The following is a 19,844-nucleotide window of genomic DNA, read 5'->3' on the forward strand; positions in this document are numbered from 1 at the left end:
TAAAGTAAATGGCCTGCAGATTATGATTTATTAAAGAAACTGCTGGGTTTTTTGACTTCAGAATGCTTTCTCAACCTGAAATAATACTTTGAAAATTAACTCTGCTGGTGATCTTCCATGGAATATACACTTCAGTGCTTTGTGAATCTTTTAGAAGATAGGCCATAGCTGAGGCTACTGAATTCTCCTATGGCATTAGATGATTGTACACTAAAGTATATAATTGCCTGGATAACAGTGCAGTTTCAAATATATCCCATCATACCTATAGAATATGTTTCATTATTATTTCCATTTTTATGTAGTTCTTCTGGTTTTAGTTGTAGGCTTTGCTAATACTTGTGTGTGGCATCTCACAGGCTTACTTCAACAGATGTCAGCAAAGGTTTGCTGTTGGAGAGCTAAAATCTAAATGTTACGTTGACAGTCTAAGTCTGAAGTCAGCGAGTGTATCTGCTATTTATTTTGCATTGTGCAAGGACTTATTTGTGTGCCTAATGTGCTGCCAACTTCAGGGTATCTTCTTGATGGCAGTTAAATGAACAAAGGTGGCCCTGATCTACCTTTCAGTTAACTGTAGATCTCCTATAAATCTGTTTTGTCAACATATTTCCTTGCTGGGATCAATAGCACTAGAACATTAGGTAGAAGCTCCTCTTCAGCCTGACTTGCACTGCAGTGAAGAAGACAGACACACAATTGTGGAACACTTTAGACATTCATCAGCATTGAAGAATGTTTGAATGGTCTCAAACTTTCAACATTTATTCTCAGTTCAGTTATGGTACTTCAGTCCCTCATAACTTTAATCCCTGTAACATCATCTATAGGGTATAAAACCCCCACACGGCTGGTCTGCTTCCATCACACAACCAACCAGTTTCTTTTGGTAGCTGCACCACTGTTTATACTTAAAGCACAAACTAAAACAATAACAATACATGGAGTTATGAAGTCAGGCAGTTGAACTCACTCACAACTCTTGGAGAAACTTCTCCAAAAGCAATGTGTGGCAGACTTGTATCTGTTTATATAGGAGATTCCAGGTTTCACATTATTAAGGAATTTTTATTCCCATTCCACTTCATTGAAGATTTTCTGCGTGATTCTGGAGTAACTTCATCATGCTTTTAACATTTAGCTGTGGCACCACACAGTCAGAATCTTGTCTCCTTTCTCAACTGTACCATGAAAATATGAGCTCAGAAATCTTATCTTCCATTTGTCTACTACTACTCAGAGTTAACAACTGTGGAATTTGATGGCTACCTCTCAGTTTGCTGTTTTTCGTATGGATGTCCTGAATTTTCATCTTAAATTCTTACTTGTAGCTGAGTCTACCATGTCAGATAGATCACTGCCCCATCCCTGGAAGTGTTCAAGTCTAGGTTGGATGAGGTTTTGAGCACCTGATGTAGTGGAAGGTGTCCCTGCCCATGGCGGGGGGGGGTTGGAACTAGATGATCTTTGAGGTCCCTTCCAACCCTAACCATTCTAAGAGTCTATGATCATTAGTCTCCCAGTATTCCAGATATTCACCAAACCTCGTTTGCCTTCAGGTGCTATTAGACTCCATAACAGAATTAAAATTTCATCTAAAAAAATTTGAAGATTTTATTAACATACAACGAATTATTGGTAAAATCAGCTTCAAAGTGAATAGTTTCTGTAGGCAAGAGGCTGTCTTGCACAAATCCTATCAGTATGAATTAGACTATATTTCAGTTTGTCTTATATTAACTAGATGATGTTTGGTAGTGATTTAAGACAGGTTTTGATTATTCTTAAAAAAAAAAATCTTCTGTCTTAAAAATGAAATTACCAGCACTTGACTTCATAACTCCATGTATTGTTATTGTTTTAGTTTGTGCTTTAAGTATAAACTTTTTTCTTAGAAGAACAATCAGCCTTTTAAATAGGACTCCTCCACCAAATAGTCAATTTGTGTTTCTTGTGACATTTGTGACAGTTCTTAGTGGAAATTCTCAAAGATAGGATTTTTGTCAGAAACTGAAAGTTTTTTTAAATTGTACGGGTTTATGTGTTCACCTTTCCTATCTTCATTTACAATCCTCTAGTTTTTGGAGGAGATGGAAATGTTTGGATTTATTTAATCCCCTTATAGTCCTTACTCTGAACATTTGACGCTGTTAGTATTTTGTAAGTGGCACTGCTATTTATGAATTTTTGCAGTTGCAGATAGGAAACTTATCCCATAATCTGAAGTCTGCAAAGAAAGATTGCTTAAACTTTAGTTAGTGATCTTCTGTTTTATTTTATTAATATAGAGATCTTATCTTAATATCACTCCCTTACTGACTGCAAATAGGCTCAAAGAACTTTAATAATTTTATCTGCAATATTCAGGTAAATGTTCAGGGCCTCCTTTGTCTTTTACCCAAACTAATGCTTATATTTTATTGCACTTATTCTCCAGTCCCCTTTTATTTATGTTTTTTAAGGGAACCTAGTCTATTTTGGCCAAGTGTTCTGGCAAACTGCAGAACTAAAACTTTGAGCAACAGATGTTATGCAAGTATGGAAAGACATTTCCTGCAAAATTTTATGCTGAAAAAGAAAAAAAAATAGATTTTATAAATATATATGGAAATAGACTTTTTCTTAGAAAAGATAAACCAAATCTAACTGCACTGTTTTCATCAATATGATGTGGTCAATAATGCCTGAATTCATGCCACTTATTCACTTTCTTTTTTTCAATTTCTCTTTTAAGTATGAATTTTCTTGAGGTGAACAACATCTAACAACCTACAAATGCTGCTGAAACCTTCTTTCCATATCTGCATCTTCATGCCCTCTAGGCACAGATTCAGTTAGTTTTATTAATGTTGTGGTTGATTTATTCTAGTTTATTTACTTTTTTTCAGAAAATGTTTAGAATTTCAGTATTACTTTCAGTTAAATCAGAGCATGGTGAAATCTTATTCATATTTCATTGTATAGTAAGTATTGAGCTTCAATCAGAATTTGTTAATATTTTTAAACAACAGTGCAAAACAAATTCAACATATTAAAAAAGACATTGAAAGTATCTTCCATTTTTATATTTTCTTATTTGTGAATAAATTAGTGCTTCTTTCTTTTTACTGTGGAGTTAGAAGAATTGATAATAGCCTAATCACTGAGGTGTTCTATTAATTTTAAAACAGTTTTCTGGTTAGCTCAGATTGCTTTAAGAACATATCAACAGCCTGATTTTCAGTAAGGGAGTGTCTTGGTTCTAGAAAGAGCGACTATTAAGAGCAAACTTAAAAGCAGAGCACCAGTTGCTTCAGTTACACTTTCTGCTAAATTAATGTGGCCACAGCTTCTTTTAGAGATGGAACATTGTACTGTATGTTGCTCTTTTCATCCCTGGTAGGAAATGACACCAGCTTTTGCCATTAATGTTGAACAGGCTGCACATAGAGAAATTACAATGAACATTTATGGCCTGATCCAAAATCTGCGACAGTGTTTTCATTAACTTCAGCAGCCTTTGAACTGGTGCCAAAATGCTTCTGCTCTGTTTGGATTTCTACATTTCAATGGCTGTAAGACTTCAAAATGGAAACAAAAGTAGGCAGTTGGATTTTCATACCCCTGAGATTTCTGCTTTCACTTTCTTCTTGGTTTTGCGCTTTTTATGTCACTCTTCAATAAAGTATGGTCTTTATTATGCTTATTTCTAGAATGATTGATTTATTCTCTCTATACAATTGGCTTCAAAGATTAAAGTAGGGGGGTGAGAGACTGATCTGGGCTCTGAAATTAACCATCTCACATTCTGAAGCTGATGCCAGAAGCTGTTTTTGTCTGTCCTTCTGCCCTTCATCATTGCATGCCCTACAAGCTTTCACAGGTGCTTCACATTTCCTGACTTTTTACATCTGTAACAGTGTACCTTGTTTATTGGTATTTTCTAATGTTGGTGTATTTTGTTGGATGAATTCAGCTTTATTATATTGCTTTACATTGATAATAGAAGCTAAACTTATATTTATGTTATTATCTGTTTTTTGTATCTTTTTCAGTAGAAGGTTTTCATCTAATGATAACCTAGTGTACTGAATTTCATCACTGAATTGCAAGAACATATTTTTCATTTCAAGGAGTTAAAATGGAAGTTAAGATACTACATATGACACACACAAAAAATCCTTCTATTTTCGCATTTCTGTTAATGATGCTTTAAAAAAAAGTAAACTCACAATGAAAAACTTGCATTATTTTCAATAAGGAAGGGAACTGAGAAGTACTATTCACGTTACAAAACTGCTTGACAAAGTGAGCTTCATGTTTAAAGCTTAGTGTCAGGCTTCCCAAATTCCCTCAAATGATTCCAGTATAACTTGAACAATGAATGTTAGCATCTGGAACGCCATCCAAGCAATGTCCGCTATCAGTTAATTACTATGGCAAGACAGTAAAAACTACAGGAGTACCACTTTAAAAAGAAGAATATATATAGCAACAGCTGCAGCACAGTTAGTTTCAAAGAATAACAAAAGGCTGGAAAAATAAAACCAGTTTTATAATGTAAAGGAAGAACAGAAGTTATTCTTCAGAGTAAGAGTTAACTGTTCTTAAATATTGAAAGTAGAAATAAATCACTTAAAGGATGCAGTTTACTTTGTATATTGCTTTTTTTTTTTTAAATAAACTTCAGAAAACCCTCAGAATCCCCTGGTTAAAAATATTGGAGAAACAAATAATAGTCAGAATCTGGCTTCAGAATTAAAATTATATGAAGATGGATGGACTTTGCAGTTTATTGTCAAATTAAAGTTGGATTTATAAGGTCACTTCATAGCTGTAATGACGACTTCTTACAGTCAATATCAAATAAATAAGTTGGATAATAAGCTAACATTGTGAAAATACTGCAAATACTTTTCCTTTACATACTAAACCAGTAAACTTAATTTGAAATGACAAATCTAGCTTAATTTAGAAACAAATATGAAAATACTCCAAGCATTTATTTTTCTGTTGTTTTGAACTGGTATCAAACTATGTGTTCTTCATTGGGGCTGCTCAGATGATGGATTCTTGTTTTGTAAGTCTGGACCTTGATTAAAATTTGCCCAGATGTTGCAAGGTTCCCAAATCTATTGCTTCTATAGAATTCTATTGGGAACTTCCATGTCTAATTTTGTTTTTCCAAGACATGGAGCAGATCATCCCAGCATGGTGGAGCTACTACACACGCTTTTACTAGTTCTAGGTATCAGAGGTTGGATAGCACTTCATCAGCTTGATGTAGCTAGAGGTGGTGCTCTGCAGCTCCTCTTCAGTCTTGAGTGTTGCAGAGCCATAGTAAAAGCTGCATAAAGTTGCTTTGTGTCATCAGATTTCAGGCTCGTATAATATTTTATGTGCGGCCACAGAATACAAAGTTATTTATTCAAGAGAAAAATAAAATGTGGATTTTCTAAAGGTAATAGTGAAAATAAGAAAAAAAAAATCTTTTTCTTATTTTCTTTTGCAGTCCTTGATCAAGGAAGAATGCACAAAATTTTCTTTGCCTTATGCAGCAAACTTCATATTCTTAACAAACTCCCTACTAAAGCTAATAAGTAATGAACAGAACATTTAACCAGGATAACTCCTAAGCTTTCAAAGCTTCGAATTGAATATTATTTTTTAACAGAGTGACTTGAAAGCTTTCACTCATAAATTTTATATAACCTCTTATTCATTCACACTCGAGCATTTTAGAATATATTGTTTAAGTATTGCTGAGTAAAAGGAACAATACTTTAAGGTGCAGTTCAATAATAAATATATTTCTTTATTATTTGTGTAAGTGATTTCTTCATTTTTTTGCAAACTTATTGAAAAGTGCTTAAAGTTATTAAGGGCTCTCTGTGCAATTTATCTGTATAACTGCAAGTGAGGTATAAATACTGAAGTTTGCACTGAGACTGTAAAGGACGATTAAATTTTGTATGAAAATAAGTATTTTGGTTTGGAAACTTTTCTTTGTATGCTTTAAAAACCTTTCCAGTGTATCAGCAATTACATTAAATTTGTATAAAACTTCCAGTAGTTTCTGAATTTTAATAATCTAAAATTTTTTGAAACATCCAGCTGTTACTACAGCTCACAAAAAGTTTCACAATTTGTAATGAAATCCTGTTCATTTGCATTAACAACTGTCACCCTTGTATGCAGTTTTTATTCTTCAGAATACCTTCTGATGTATAGACAAGGCATCATCACAAAACTTGTGCTAAACTAACAAATCCTCTCATTTTGAAGATCCTTTTCAATTTTTAAAAGAACACAGAAAATGCAGAGCTTTATTTATGTGTCTTCCATCTAACTTCTGTTGCTTTAACTCACAGGCTGGTCTTCCTCCCTAACCCCTTTGTTAACAAGTGGTGGTCCTGTGCCCCTGGGTGGCAGGCCCACCCTTCTTCACCAAGCTGCTGCCCAGGGAAATGTCACTTTATTATCAATGCTGCTTAACGAAGAAGGACTGGACATTAATTACTCTTGCGAAGATGGCTATTCTGCCTTGTATTCTGCTGCTATGAATGGACATACAGGTAAGTGATGCTAAGTTTTGTTATGGCATTCATGTGAAGTAGTGAAGGCTTATTTCCTGTCTTCTACAGCAGTGGTGAAAATGATGGAAGATGGTTTCAGAGTAGCGTATTACTTGGGAAATAAAATGAACTGTCTTTATTTTCGAAGTAAATGAAATAGCCTTAGTTTGTTTGCTCTCTAGGCTCTACTGAGATAGTTAACATTTTTTTTTTTTTTCCTCACTACCCCAACCCTCAGTCTCAGGAAGGTCGCATCTCTGAACCTTTCAACAGTCAGTATTCATATTTTATGAATATATTTGTGAAATTAGGTAAATATGTTATTAGCAAGTAGGAATTTCATGGATACAAACTCCAAGTGATAATTTTTCAGACTGTTAACATAAGGCTCTTGAAACACCAGCTTTCTTTAAAATTCTCTTACACATTACTGTAGTTTTTTTTACCTATGTAAAAATCTCCTAGATTCTTACCAAAGACAAAAATTCCATTAATTTTTAGTCAAGACTTTATTTCACAGTAGAAGGTGGAACATAATGCCTGTAAAGCCATCACTTTCAAGTACTTTGTGGTTTTATTTAACCATGTATTTGTTAGTGACAGAAAACACCGATCCAGTGCTCAAAACAGTATTTAGAGGGGCTATTCCATTATTTTTCTCAAGTACTTTAAAAGTCAAAGTAAAGTTAGGATTCAAAATCCATAGTTAGGCAGATAGCATACATTTTTCTGACATGTTCAGGGTTAATTTTGCGACCAGGCATAGGGATAGGAGGAATTTTCCCTTTGTTCGGAATGGTATATTTTGTCTTTGCTTGCTAGGTGCTATGGTTTACTTTGTAGGAACATCTGGGAATTTTCATCTGACAGATTCTTTGCTGTTGCCAAGACCCTTAAAATATTGGAAAATTCATTTATTTTATTTTCTTCTTTCGGTACATTTTTTTTCTTGCAACTTTTTATCTTCAGGATTAAGAGTCCAAGTTTATTATATTGTGTGGATTTTTTACCCTCCATCACGGAATGGATATTCTGTGGGTTCTTCTAGGTTTACATCCATTTGTCATTGCTGGTGTTTATGAGAGACCATAATTGACCCAATTCTTTACTCTTATTGTATTCCTAATATGTTTCCAAGCAAATGCACTGATTTTCGGTTACAATTACTGAGGAGCTCTTACTGACAGCAAAGGCAATTTGGTTTCTTGTTTTATAGTCAAAATTTGAAAGAAGAAACGCACTTGACAGAAGTATGAAAACACAATAATAAAAACAAACACATGCATATGCATCCTGTAATTGTTTCGTATCTTTTGCTTTTTAAAATAAAGAATATTTTACAAAGGTTTTAGTGTTGCTCTTCTATTTATAGTTGACAGGATGTGAAAAACACTTCATTGTACAAATCATTGCATTTTCAGTGACTAAATGGACTGTATGAATTCTGAATGACAGAATCACACAGCAGCAATATTGATGTCTCCTTAATACATTCCATGAAAATTGAGGGTAGTAGATTTATAATATATTTGGAGAAAGGTTATAATGCCTAACTTTAATACATAGACCTTTCTTTATTACTTGCAGTTTGTTCCCAAGTGTATGGATAGATGCAGCTCTTCAAAATGGAGACTTTTAGAAAGAAATTTATGTAAAAATATATAGGCTTAAGAAAGGAAGTATCGGAATAAATCTCTTATTTTAAGAAGTCCTCTTTAATAGCCTTTTTTTAACTAACCAGATGGAAAGAAATAACACTGATGTGATTTTTTTCATGGTGTTGTGTAGGATTGTCAGTGGTAAGTTACTGTCTTCTGGCTGAGCGTTTTTCTCCTCCTTTGAGTCACAGAATCATAGGATCATTTAGGTTGGAAAAGACTCTTCAGATCATGAAGTCCAACCGTAATACTTAACACATAAGCTTAACCTGGTGGGTGATCGTGCCATGAGTTAATTTATTGAGAATACTTTCAACCTGGAGTTAGTGACTAAATAGATTTGCAGATTTTCAGGACCGCTTGTTTCTTCTAAGTCAACTAACCAGATCTTCCAGTTTCTCCTGGGAAATAGTTACCAGAAGAAAAGAGTAGCTCTAGACTTGTTAAAAGCCAGCATAGTGAGTACCTCCCTTCAGAAACAAACCTCGTGTTGCAGAGAGTCTGGGAAGAGTGAAAAGTGAATGATACCCACACGTTTTCGGTGGAGAAATACAGTATTTGAGACGTGTAGATAACTAGAGAATGGTAGAGCACATTGTAACCAGCATGATGGCAGCAGCTGTTATGTCCTCTCAGTCCAGTCTGTAGAGAAAATTGAGTTACACAAGAAAAGACAGCACTCAAATATTCTTTCCTAATCTGTCGTATTTGCAAAACATCTACTCTTCCTGTTCGTAAACAGTTGCCTTTTGAGAGCTGCAGCTGAGGGTTTTTCCAGCACTTGAAGATCATAGCAGCTGCTTTGTTTCCTTCACATGCTGTCCCCAGTTCTGTAGGTGTGAGAGAGAGAACTTGACCCTAAAAATATACACTAAATACTTTCTTTGTGTTTGAATGGACGTGAGGAAACTGTTAGTTTTATGATTTAACCACTAGATTGGGATAGCTGAACTGATTGTTTTTTCAGGCCATCTTGGTTTGATCCATTAACGAAGCAGGAGCCTCTTCAGCCTGTTATGCACTTGATAACACGTACAGTAGTTCACTTAGCTAATCTATCTGCATATCTGTATTGTGTTGCCAATCCTGACTATTCTCTGCACATGAAGTGATTGAGAAAGAGAGAATAAAATGATAAGAGTTCCTCAAACAGAGACATGTGAAGAGAATAATAATGATATCCTTTTCAGCTATGTGCTAATCATATGCGTTTATGGTATAATCAATTCTCTTCTATCCTGAGTATTTGGAGGCTGTGGCACCCTGATTGATAGGAAAAACTGGAATGATGTGGGAAGTAGAAAGGAGTGAGGTGCAGAGACATACAGCTACATGGAGTCAGCTCTGCCAAGCCACTGGATGTATCTGCATGGTGTTTGCCAGCACTCTGGAAGAACTAACTACCCAGCTGTGGTGGAGAGCAGTGAAGTCTCCAGGTGTTTGTGCTAATACGCTTCCATGTTTTGCTTTTGCTTTGACCAAAACCTTTAAATAAGTGACAACATTGATATCTGTCTTGTGCCTGCCCTTCTGCCCAGTCCTCTCCACTGCTACTTCTGTGGCAGACAACGGTGAACTGGAGTTAATGAGCCTGAACTGACACAAATTACCCTTCAATCAAAAGTCCATCCAGAGGACCCAGGCTTCTTGGAGATTATGACTCTTTTACTTGATATGCCACCAGAACAGGTCATGTAGAGCTTACTAGCTCACATGGTATTCCTTATGAAAGTAGCTGTATTTCCTCATGCTTGTACCTATCCCTGGGAATAAACAGGTCTTTTCAGTGATCTTCACCAGAAACAGTACTTGCACGTAGACAATACCACCTGAATGATCTGCCAATCAATCATAGTGAGTTAACCACACCTTTCTTGGAAGGTGGTCTTGTTCTGTGCGTTCTTCATGGCTTTTGCATGGCTAACATATGCTTTATGAAGAAATCAAAGTGTTCTAGCCAAATACTTGAAACTGCTAGAAGAAATTTTTTTCAGCATCCTTCATAAACTTCAGAAGTATTTTCAGATGTCCAGCAGAAATCTGTATCTTCAAGTTAATTGTTTAATATAAGACTGGGATTGACAATTGAAAGAGGGAAAAAAATTATTGTTAGCAGAGTATTTTTTCTGTTCAAGGGGACTGAAAATTTAAATTTATTTTAATTGGTGTTATCTTACAAGTGGAAATACTAGGTAAGTTAGTTAACTGAGAGATTCTTCATGGCGTAAAAATATTATTACAGATTAAGTCCTTGTAGCTTATCCTGACAATCAACTGTAAAAAAAAAAAAAAAACCCCAAACAACAAAAAACCCCCAAAAAAACAAACCAAAAGTAATTTCAGATCAGATTACTTATTTAAAAATTTAGGAATCTTAATTTACAGTGTTTTAAAATCTTAGTTCTTAATGTTAAACTATTTATTCAGTTAACTACAACATCTGTATTAATATTTTAAAGATTTGTAACAGGAGTAAATACGTTCAGGCATGGTTTCGATTAGTCAGATTTCTAAGTAATTCTAAATATTTGTTTCTGATACCTAGAGATAAGCTTCACTAGCAAAGCTTGGCTCCAAGATCTTGCCTAGTGCTTGAACAGAGTGCATTAAGCTTGCTCGGAAATCAAGTCAGGAGTTTATGATTGGTGTTCTAGCTGAGCTTATTTTCAAAGTAGTAGTTTCAACAACAAAAGACTTGTTTTATTTTGGTCTAGAATCAATTTCAAGAATGTAGAGCAGATTAAGTATTTTCTTCAAACTTAATTGCATCAAATGATATTCCAATTTATGGATGAAAGACAGTCTAATTACATATTTAATTAATCTTAATTTAGCTATAGGGTGGTGGAATCAGGCTGGTACTATTTTTAGCGTGTTATTTTGGAAATACATGAATGGGAATGCTTTGAGGAGGTTTGAGTTTGTCAGCTTATCTTATTTGTCATTGCAATCCCAAGTCAAAAGTGTCCTAAAACAAGACTGGCAAGTGTGTTGCTTGAGTTACATGTAGCTTGTGGGCATCTCCTCTGTGGCGGTTGCATTTGGGGTGTGTCAAGTGACTGCCAGTGGGACTGTCCTGCCTTTCGGGGCTGCTGGATAATTCGAATTCCCCACTTCGGAGGTAAATTAGCTCAACACTGTGAGAGTTGGCAGCAATGGGCACTATTTAGATCCCAGTAGAATCCAACCCAAGCCATTTTTGCGAAAGAGTGGTGGTGCCCCCAGGGAGTTAATTCTCACCTCTCTCCTGCAAACTACCTCCGGAGCTGCTACTTCAGTGTCGCTAAGGTGTGTGATATATATTCAAAAAGACTGGCCACTGTTGCCCCCGAGCAGATTTTACCTTCTGGTATTTTCAACCACTTTTTTTTGTTACATCAGTCTATGTTTTTGCTCAATTTATAGATTGTGTGAGATTGCTGCTGACTGCAGAAGCACAAGTTGATGCTGCTGATAAAAATGGCTTTACACCCTTGTGTTCAGCAGTTGCTCAGGGACATGTCAAGTAAGTGAAGTCTTAAGATTTTGTTCATCAGCTATTACTCAATTTTATATTCTCTTTATGTTATTATTTACTTTTCTCATTATATTACTTTTGCATTCTTAGGTATAAGAATTCTTAGGTATGTATTTATTGAAAACATCTACTGAAACTCATATTCATATGCCATTCTATTTTCAATATTTTCCATTTGTTTTGTTTCCAGCTGCAACTCTTAACATGTGTATTCTTAGTAACCACAATATGATACTGTCTGTATGGTAGTCATACCTTTGAATTTCTTAATTTTCTTTGGGTTATCAACGATAATACAAGATTTACATCGGAAGGAGGAAAGAAATTTTTTTTGCACTGATTTTTTGAAGCATAGAGAACTATGAATATCATATTCAAAGACGAAAGAACATTTTTATTCTCCTGAGTGATATAGAATCAAATACTTTAAACAACAAAACTGGGGTTTTAAGCTTTAAGTTTTTTTCTATCAGTAACTTTGAAAAATGGAAAATTATGCATGAGTCAAAGAATTATTTCATAGAATCATAGAATGGTTAGGGTTGGAAGGGACCTTATAGATCATCTAGTTCCAACCCCCCTGCCATGGGCAGAGAAATCCTCCACTACAGCAGGTTGCCCAAAGCCTCATCCAACCTGGCCTTGAACACTTCCAGCGATGGGGCATCCACAGCTTCTCCGGGCAGCCTGTTCCAGTGCCTCACCACCCTCAATGTAAAAAATTTCTTCCTTATATCTAATCTAAATCTCCCCTCTTTCAGTTTAAATCCATTGCCCCTAAGAATTTCTAAGAACATTCTTCAAAATATAGTTACAATATTTCCTTTTATTTTTTGAAGCTTTTACTTGTATAAAGATCAGTGTTTTGTGACAGCATGATTGGAGAATTCTGTCTTCTTTTTATACTGAGAATCAGTACACAACAATTGATCCAGATGATTGTTTTTTTCCTCCCTTTTCCTCCCTTCATCAGAGGAGCTGAAGGTTGATGTTGCACTTCTGCTCTGCAGCTTTACTGTGTATCATAGAATCATAGGAAATAGAACTGAAAGTTGGAAACAACCATTAGATAACCTCTTCCAGAGCATCCTTATCCAGATCAAAGTGTTTTACAAATGCAAAAAACCTTAAACAGCATGACAAGGAATCTTTATTACAGAGTTTACCTTTGGTATATGTGTCTTTGGTTTCGCTTATCTTTTCAGTTTTTGATTCTTTCAATGTTTCATTTTACTACTTTTAAGGATTTTACTCTGATATAATAACATATAAGGGTCCGAGTCTCTGAGTGTTATTATGTTGTGATAGACCCTGACCCAACATTGAGGAAGAGTAGGATCCCTGTCCTTCTCATGGTCTTCCATGAGTATATGTCCTCATTTTGGCTGGGATAGAGTTAGTTTTCTTCTTAGTAGCTAGAATAGTGCTGTATTTTGGATTTAGTATGGGATTTGGTATGAGAAGAATGTTGATAACACACTGATGTTTATAGTTGTCACTAAGACATCAAGGACTTTTTCAGCTTCCCATGTTTTGCCAATGTGCAAGTACGCAACAAGCTGGAAGGGAGCATAGTGGAGCAAAGGACCCACAAGTCCTAGTTTAGGACTTGAGTTTAATTTTAGGATTGTGGCCCAAACTGGCCAATGGAATATTTCATGTCATGCAACATCATGCATAGTATATAAATGAGGGTTGGCTGGGAAGCTGCTCTCTTCACATGTCTCTTTGGGGCTCTCTCTCTTGTGGTACTGCAATTTTGGGACCTCTCTGTTTCAGGATTGCTAGCTTCAGCTGGGCCAGGTGTTGGTCAACAAGTGGTGAGCAATTGCACTATGCATCACTCATTTGTGTATATTATTATATTTTTCATTATTATTTTTATCATTATTTCTTTTAATTTTATTGTAATTATTTAATGGTTCTTAGCTCAACCCACAAGTCTCCTTCTCTTTTCTCCTTCGATTCTTTCCCCTGTTCCTCAGGGGTGGGGGAGGGTGAGCAAGCGGCTGCCTGGTGTTTGGTTGCCAACTGGATTAAACCATGACAGTATATAAGGATCATCGGAGATTCTTGCCAGTTTTTAGAGGACTTCAAGCTTATCAATTAAGTACCATCTTTTACTGGAAGTCTTAATCCAGAGGTAGCATATTCCCACTGCTGTTTTGAGCACAGAAATACATATCTAGTTAAAGACTTCAGTGTTTTACATAAAATCTATAAAAATAACGTGACTTGACAAGACAAACCAAAAATATACTCTTCATGTTCTCTCTTCTAAAATAAATATCTTAGACTTTGTTTAAATAGGAAGCTATTTATTTATCTGACTTACTTACCCTCACAACACTTTGCCATATATCGTCTGCTATGTTATGATATTGCAAAATTTTATATTATTTTTCCTTTAGAGTTACTTATGTAGTATGATCTCCCTAAGCATTTTTCTTGCTTTCACTTTTTTAGATACTGAACATGAACCAAATTGTAAAAGTGAACATGGAGTAATAACGGGGCCAGCCAAAAATATCAGAGTGACTGCAAATGCTTCAGTCTGCTTGATTTGTTGATCACTTCAAAGTTCTGCCTCAGAAAAATTCTGTAATAGGCAGAATTTGGGGCAATAGTATAGCCTATCTCCTTTCAAACATTGTGCTGGGTAGTCCTTGCTACTTGTATTACAGCACTAAGAATCTGGGGTTAACGACAGCACTAAACTACTATCAATTACACAATACTTGTGTGATAGATTTGCCAGCCAGTCCCCTGTGGCATGTTCATTAACCTTATTCCTGAACTGAGACAACAGTGTTATTCCAGCCCTAGTTACATTGTCAGGAAAAAAAAAAAAAAAAAAAAAGATAGTTTTTTTTGAGGCTGTTCAGTAATAATACTACCAATTCAGAAAATGCTTTTGGGAGGAATTTTCAAAATAGTTTCCCATGTCCAGGGTAGGCTGACCTTACCTTAAGGAATCATTTCCAGAATCATTGACTACAATGTAAAATAACAAACTAGATATTTTTAGCATAGCAGACTTAAAACTCAATCTGAGTTTCTTTATGGAGATGTCTTGTTATGAGCCCATCTTAAGACAACTTTTGTGGTTGTATGGTTAGGATACATGTTCAACATTTGATAAGGTAGAGTGTTACTTTTATTTGTATTTTTTCTGTTCATTTGAGCATTTTCAGAAAGTGCAATTAAGTAACTCATATTAATGTTACCTGGTTTACTCTTTTCTAAAATAATGCATTTTATCTTGAACTTGACTGATTTTCCGACTAAATAAAAACTTACCAAAAAGAGATATTTTTAAAAAAATACTTGTGATTTTTTTAATCTGTAATTTCCTATATACTTATATTCTTATATATACCTCACATTTTTTAAAATATTTTGTCATCCTGTTTGTTATAGTATAGTCTCCTAACCAGTAGTTGTTTGGCTTTGCATTAATTGCTTTGAGGCTTTATTGTTGATATCCTTCTGTTTTTATGGACTGATAAATATTGAGCCAGAGAGATAGGGAATTTTCTTTGTTTACAACCCTTGTTTGAACTGCAAAGGGAAAAGACTGGCATTAAGATTTTTCTAAAGTCTTCAGAGTTGTTGAAAAGTTGGGTTTGGGAAGGAAAAGTGAGCCAACCCTGGCACCAGAACTGAGAAGAAAACGGGACCTACTGCTACAGGGTTGTTAGGAAGTACAGGATCTTGGATTCAAACGCTGGTCCCTAGAGAGTCACTCTTCAGCACTCCACTTAATCTTCTATCCTCCCTAATCCAGTAGCTGCTACCAACACAATGAAGCTGTCCTTCTAGAGTAGCCTTCACTCAGGGATCTGAATGGTAGGTAGTGCCCGAGCTGTTTTGCTGGCCCCACCGGGTTACTTCACTAGACAAGTGTCCATTTTGCTGGTATCTAAAGCTAGTCCTAATCCTTTTTTTTTTCTCTTTTCTTTTTAAAACTATTTTAGAAACCAGTAGTCAGAGAAGAAATGTTCTTTTTTTCTCAGCTGAAGGTTTTTCTTAAGCAGCTGTCATCAAGTTTTTATTAGCCTGGTGAAATTAAGTGTTCTACATTCACAGTTTTTAAATGCAGCTGCAGTAGTTCAAGATTTATGGGTTTAAAGTAATGTGATTTTCTGTCCATACCTATGTATAAAATTATACCTTATCCTTGTGTATATGTGATGGATAAAATCACAGGTAGATCTGTATCTATAAAATCAGTACTTTATTAAAAAAATATTAAATGTTGTAAGTTGTAAAGAGGTCTTAGATGTCAAATATAACATAATTTTACTACCTTATTGTTTGCTGTAGATGTGCAGAATTATTAATTATGTATCAGGCTGATATTAATCATGCTGCTGAAAGAGGACAGACACCGTTGTACCTGGCCTGTAAAAATGGAAATAACGATTGTATTAAGCTATTGTTGGAAGGCGGAGCAGATCGAACAATAAAAACCAGTGTAAGTTAAAACAGTTTGTAAAGTTAAAATACCTTGTATAGTACTGAATAACTGTAAACAGCTAGGAAATATTTACCTTAAAATATTTATTTCAAGTTTTCTCTAAAGCTGGAGTAAAGCACATAATTTGAAATTAATATTTTGTTCTTTTCACCATACTTTCTAGTTTTTTTTAAGATGTGCATTGTCTAAAATCTCATAAATTATGAGACTTCCATATCATTTTACATATTTCAGATTCTGCCTGCAGTTTGCTGCAGACTTTTCTTCAGCACTCTATTTGCAAAACAGAACTATTCTATTTTGACTTATTTTTAAGTTGGAGAATAGGAGATAGTGATTTTGCTTCCACCTTTTATGTTAGGGTGCTTTATTGTTGTCCTTGAGGGAACCTCCACCCTCAAATTTGTCAGCCAGTATTGTAAACTCTCATATATAGTCTCCTATATCACAAATGAGAGAATATGGCAAAAAAATATTGTATCTACAGGAGAAAGGGAAGAGGAAATGTCTCAAAATCAATGTCTAGGTATTGCCCTTTTCAAGTACTTTCCTGAAGTTCTTCTTAAGACTTTGACATAAACATGACGATAAATGTGGGATATAGGCTGTCGAGAAACACAGAATAAAGAGTATTAGCTTCGCAGTACATTCTTCTCCTCTATTACACTGAATTTTTTGGTTCATTTATTTTGGATTTGAAAAGTAAATATATTTGACTTGAAATTAGAGAAAGTTATGATGTTAAAACGATGAAAATATCTGACTGATAAATTGATTAATGCAACATGAAACAAATAATTGATCATCAGACTTGTGTTAGTTTGATACATGATAAGGAAACAGTTTATTAACAGCATGTAAGTCCTATATCACTTAGACTCTTCTAAAAATTTCGATGTCTGTCTGTTGAACTGTCCTTGGAGAAAGCTGTAAAATTTTCTTTCTGCTACAGTTTCATCTCTCTCTTTCTTCCACCCCAAGCACATACAAGCAACTCTGTTTTCCCAAAAGATTGTTATGTCACTCTTGCTTATCTTTTTAATTTCCAAACAGAGCCTTCCATTCAGATTCGTTGCTGATGTACGTTCTGCAAGTGTTTTTCTATGTGTTTGGTGGGAGTGTGCTTTTTGCTTTTGTTTTTTTAGGATGGCTGGTCACCAATTCACGCAGCAGTGGATTCTGGTAATGTTGACAGTCTCAAGCTCCTTATGTACTATAGAGGGCCAAACAATGGGAACTCTTTGACTGATGCAGAGCCTAATTTAGACTACTTTGGTTTGGAGAAGAGAGAAGACAACTATAGCAGTAGAGTAAAGCCTGTTATTTCTGCAGATCTCATCAACCATGCTGACAAAGAGGGCTGGACTGCTGCCCACATAGCAGCATCAAAAGGCTTCAAGGTCAGTTCTATGTGAACAAGCTACACTAACCTGATAGAATTTAGGCAAGATATATCCTTCTTTTTTATCTTTGAGGAACTGAAACTTAGATGTCAAATCTAAATTCATCACGGTTGAATTAACAGAGACAGAGAGATACTTCCAGTGGACCGTTTACCCCAAAAGCTAGGTGTCAAACGGGGTGAATTGTCATGTTTAAATGCCTGTTTCTTTTGGGACACCAATAAAAAGAGAACACGTGAATATTTGAGACTCAAATTTTCCAGGTCAAGGTGAGGTGAATCCCACTCTAAATGCCACTTCATTGGGTGTCACATACTTATAGATATTAGATGGATATAGTTTCCAGTTACAGTTAGGAATTATTTGACTATGAAGAATTTTTCCGATAGGAGGGAGGGAGGAAAAGAAATTTGATAATCAGATTTGTGCAGTAATATATTGTTTAATTTGTTATTTTTGGCAGCCTTTTTAACAGGTAATGAATAAGTTTTTTTTTAGTTGGAATAACTGATGACATGGAGAATGACCTGATAGGTCTTATTGTTGATAAACAGGAACATTTCTGGAAATTGAATATTACTTGAAGGATTTGACATTCGAAGCTTTATACTTCCAAAACCGACTGTTTAAAGGATTTTCTTTTTTTTTTTTGTGACATCTGTCAATCAGATCTTACTGTGAAACTTCTGCCCAGGGAGAAAATAGAGGATACTAAACACAGAAGAGAGTGGATTTTAGGAAAATGTAGTCCAAGACTTCAAAAATCAGCTTGTGATTACATGCCTAATTCAATATCTATCATTATGTTTGCTTTTTCCCCTGATAAATTTACTATGATAAATTCAAAATAGACATAGATTTAAGATTCAGTTTATTAAATTATGGGTTTTTAGGAACCAGCCACTGCTTACTCAGCATTTTTCAGTACAAACAGGGTCAACGTTCCATTATTTCAGTTTCCACTCATCTGAATTTAAATGATGTTTAAGGTATTTGTTATAGTCTGCAAATACCTAAATAGTGTGCAATGTGTTGCTACTTTCTGCAATAACATAATCCTCAGAAACTTGGAAGCTAGGTTTTACTTACTGTCTAAAAGAGGCTTTGGCTAGGTGTTCTCTCCGAAGGCTCTGACACTCTAAGTCTTCACACATGAATAACTCCTGGTTTTGAGTTTCTGGGCACATTCCAAGTCAACTGCTCAATTAGTTCTCCATGGAGGGCTGAGGGTATTCTCTTAGGCGATGAAGGCAATATGTAGCTAGCAGTCATATTCTTCATTTTAATGTTGCAGAGACTTTATATAATTGTGTTTGATTAAATAAGTTTATTAACTCGAGAGCTGTTTGGGATGTTAAGAAGCTAAACAAAGCTTAATGGCCATCTTCAAGTACTGTTAACACTTCAGCTTCGTTCTCTAATCCTTTATCTGCACTGCATGTCACTCATGACACTACATGATAGTTGCGTATAAACAGTGCTGGCACTTGCACCCTTTTCTTTTTAGATTGGTAGGTGCCATTCATTACAGATGAATTATGCTAGGGCATCTCACCTGCTATTTCGTATGCAACAGAGCCAACAAAACCTCTCCTTTTACTAAGGAAATAAGCCTCATTTCTTTGTTCTCTCCCTCTTTACTTTCTTCCCTCTTTACTTCCCACTTTCAGCCACACGGTTCAGTCCTCTGCCTTCTACTGTCTTTGCCAGTCACTGCACCGGTTTGAGAGACAGAGTCAACTTACTAACCTGACAAGACAATATGCCTTTTTTTATTTTCCTAGTTAATTTTCTTCTGGCAAAGTTAGTGAGCTAATTGATTTTTTTAAAAGTTCTTACAAATGCTGGAGCCACAATCTGGTAAAATTTAATCTCACAGGGAAGTACAGCTTGAAGGACTGTTATGTTACAAAAGGTGTCAGAGTATCAGGTATACTGACAAAATCTTTCTGTTAGGACAGCTACAAAATAGGCAACAGTGGCCAAACCTGCAACGATCTACTGTACTGAATCAAGATTCTTAATAGCTGCTTCCCTGTGTTTTCAAGGGTTTGTTTCTCTGATATGATTAACCTCAGAGGTTATCAATACAGTTAATAAACTAGTATAATTTCTGATGGTGTCTTTTTTTAATGTGGATATCTGTCCTTGAAAGGATGACAAAGCTTTCATGAAGGCCACCTCTATTGTTGCTGAATGAATGATCGTTAGAAATCAGGACTTAATCAGTCT

The 19,844-nt window shown here is 35.3% G+C and overlaps 1 protein-coding gene across 1 annotated transcript in view; it reads left to right on the forward strand.

The window, feature by feature from the left end:
• The window catches only part of CTTNBP2 (cortactin binding protein 2), a 91,330-nt gene that overhangs the window by 43,991 nt on the left and 27,495 nt on the right, over window positions 1-19,844 (forward strand). Inside the window, exons 5-8 of the mRNA XM_086610296.1 lie at window positions 6,351-6,554; window positions 11,618-11,717; window positions 16,056-16,206; window positions 17,355-17,609. Coding sequence (XP_086466422.1) covers window positions 6,351-6,554; window positions 11,618-11,717; window positions 16,056-16,206; window positions 17,355-17,609 — 710 coding nt within the window. The remainder of the gene's footprint in view (window positions 1-6,350; window positions 6,555-11,617; window positions 11,718-16,055; window positions 16,207-17,354; window positions 17,610-19,844) is intronic.

The sequence above is a fragment of the Tauraco erythrolophus genome, chromosome 4, assembly GCF_009769465.1.
Source record: "Tauraco erythrolophus isolate bTauEry1 chromosome 4, bTauEry1.pri, whole genome shotgun sequence".
Lineage (NCBI taxonomy): Eukaryota > Metazoa > Chordata > Aves > Musophagiformes > Musophagidae > Tauraco > Tauraco erythrolophus.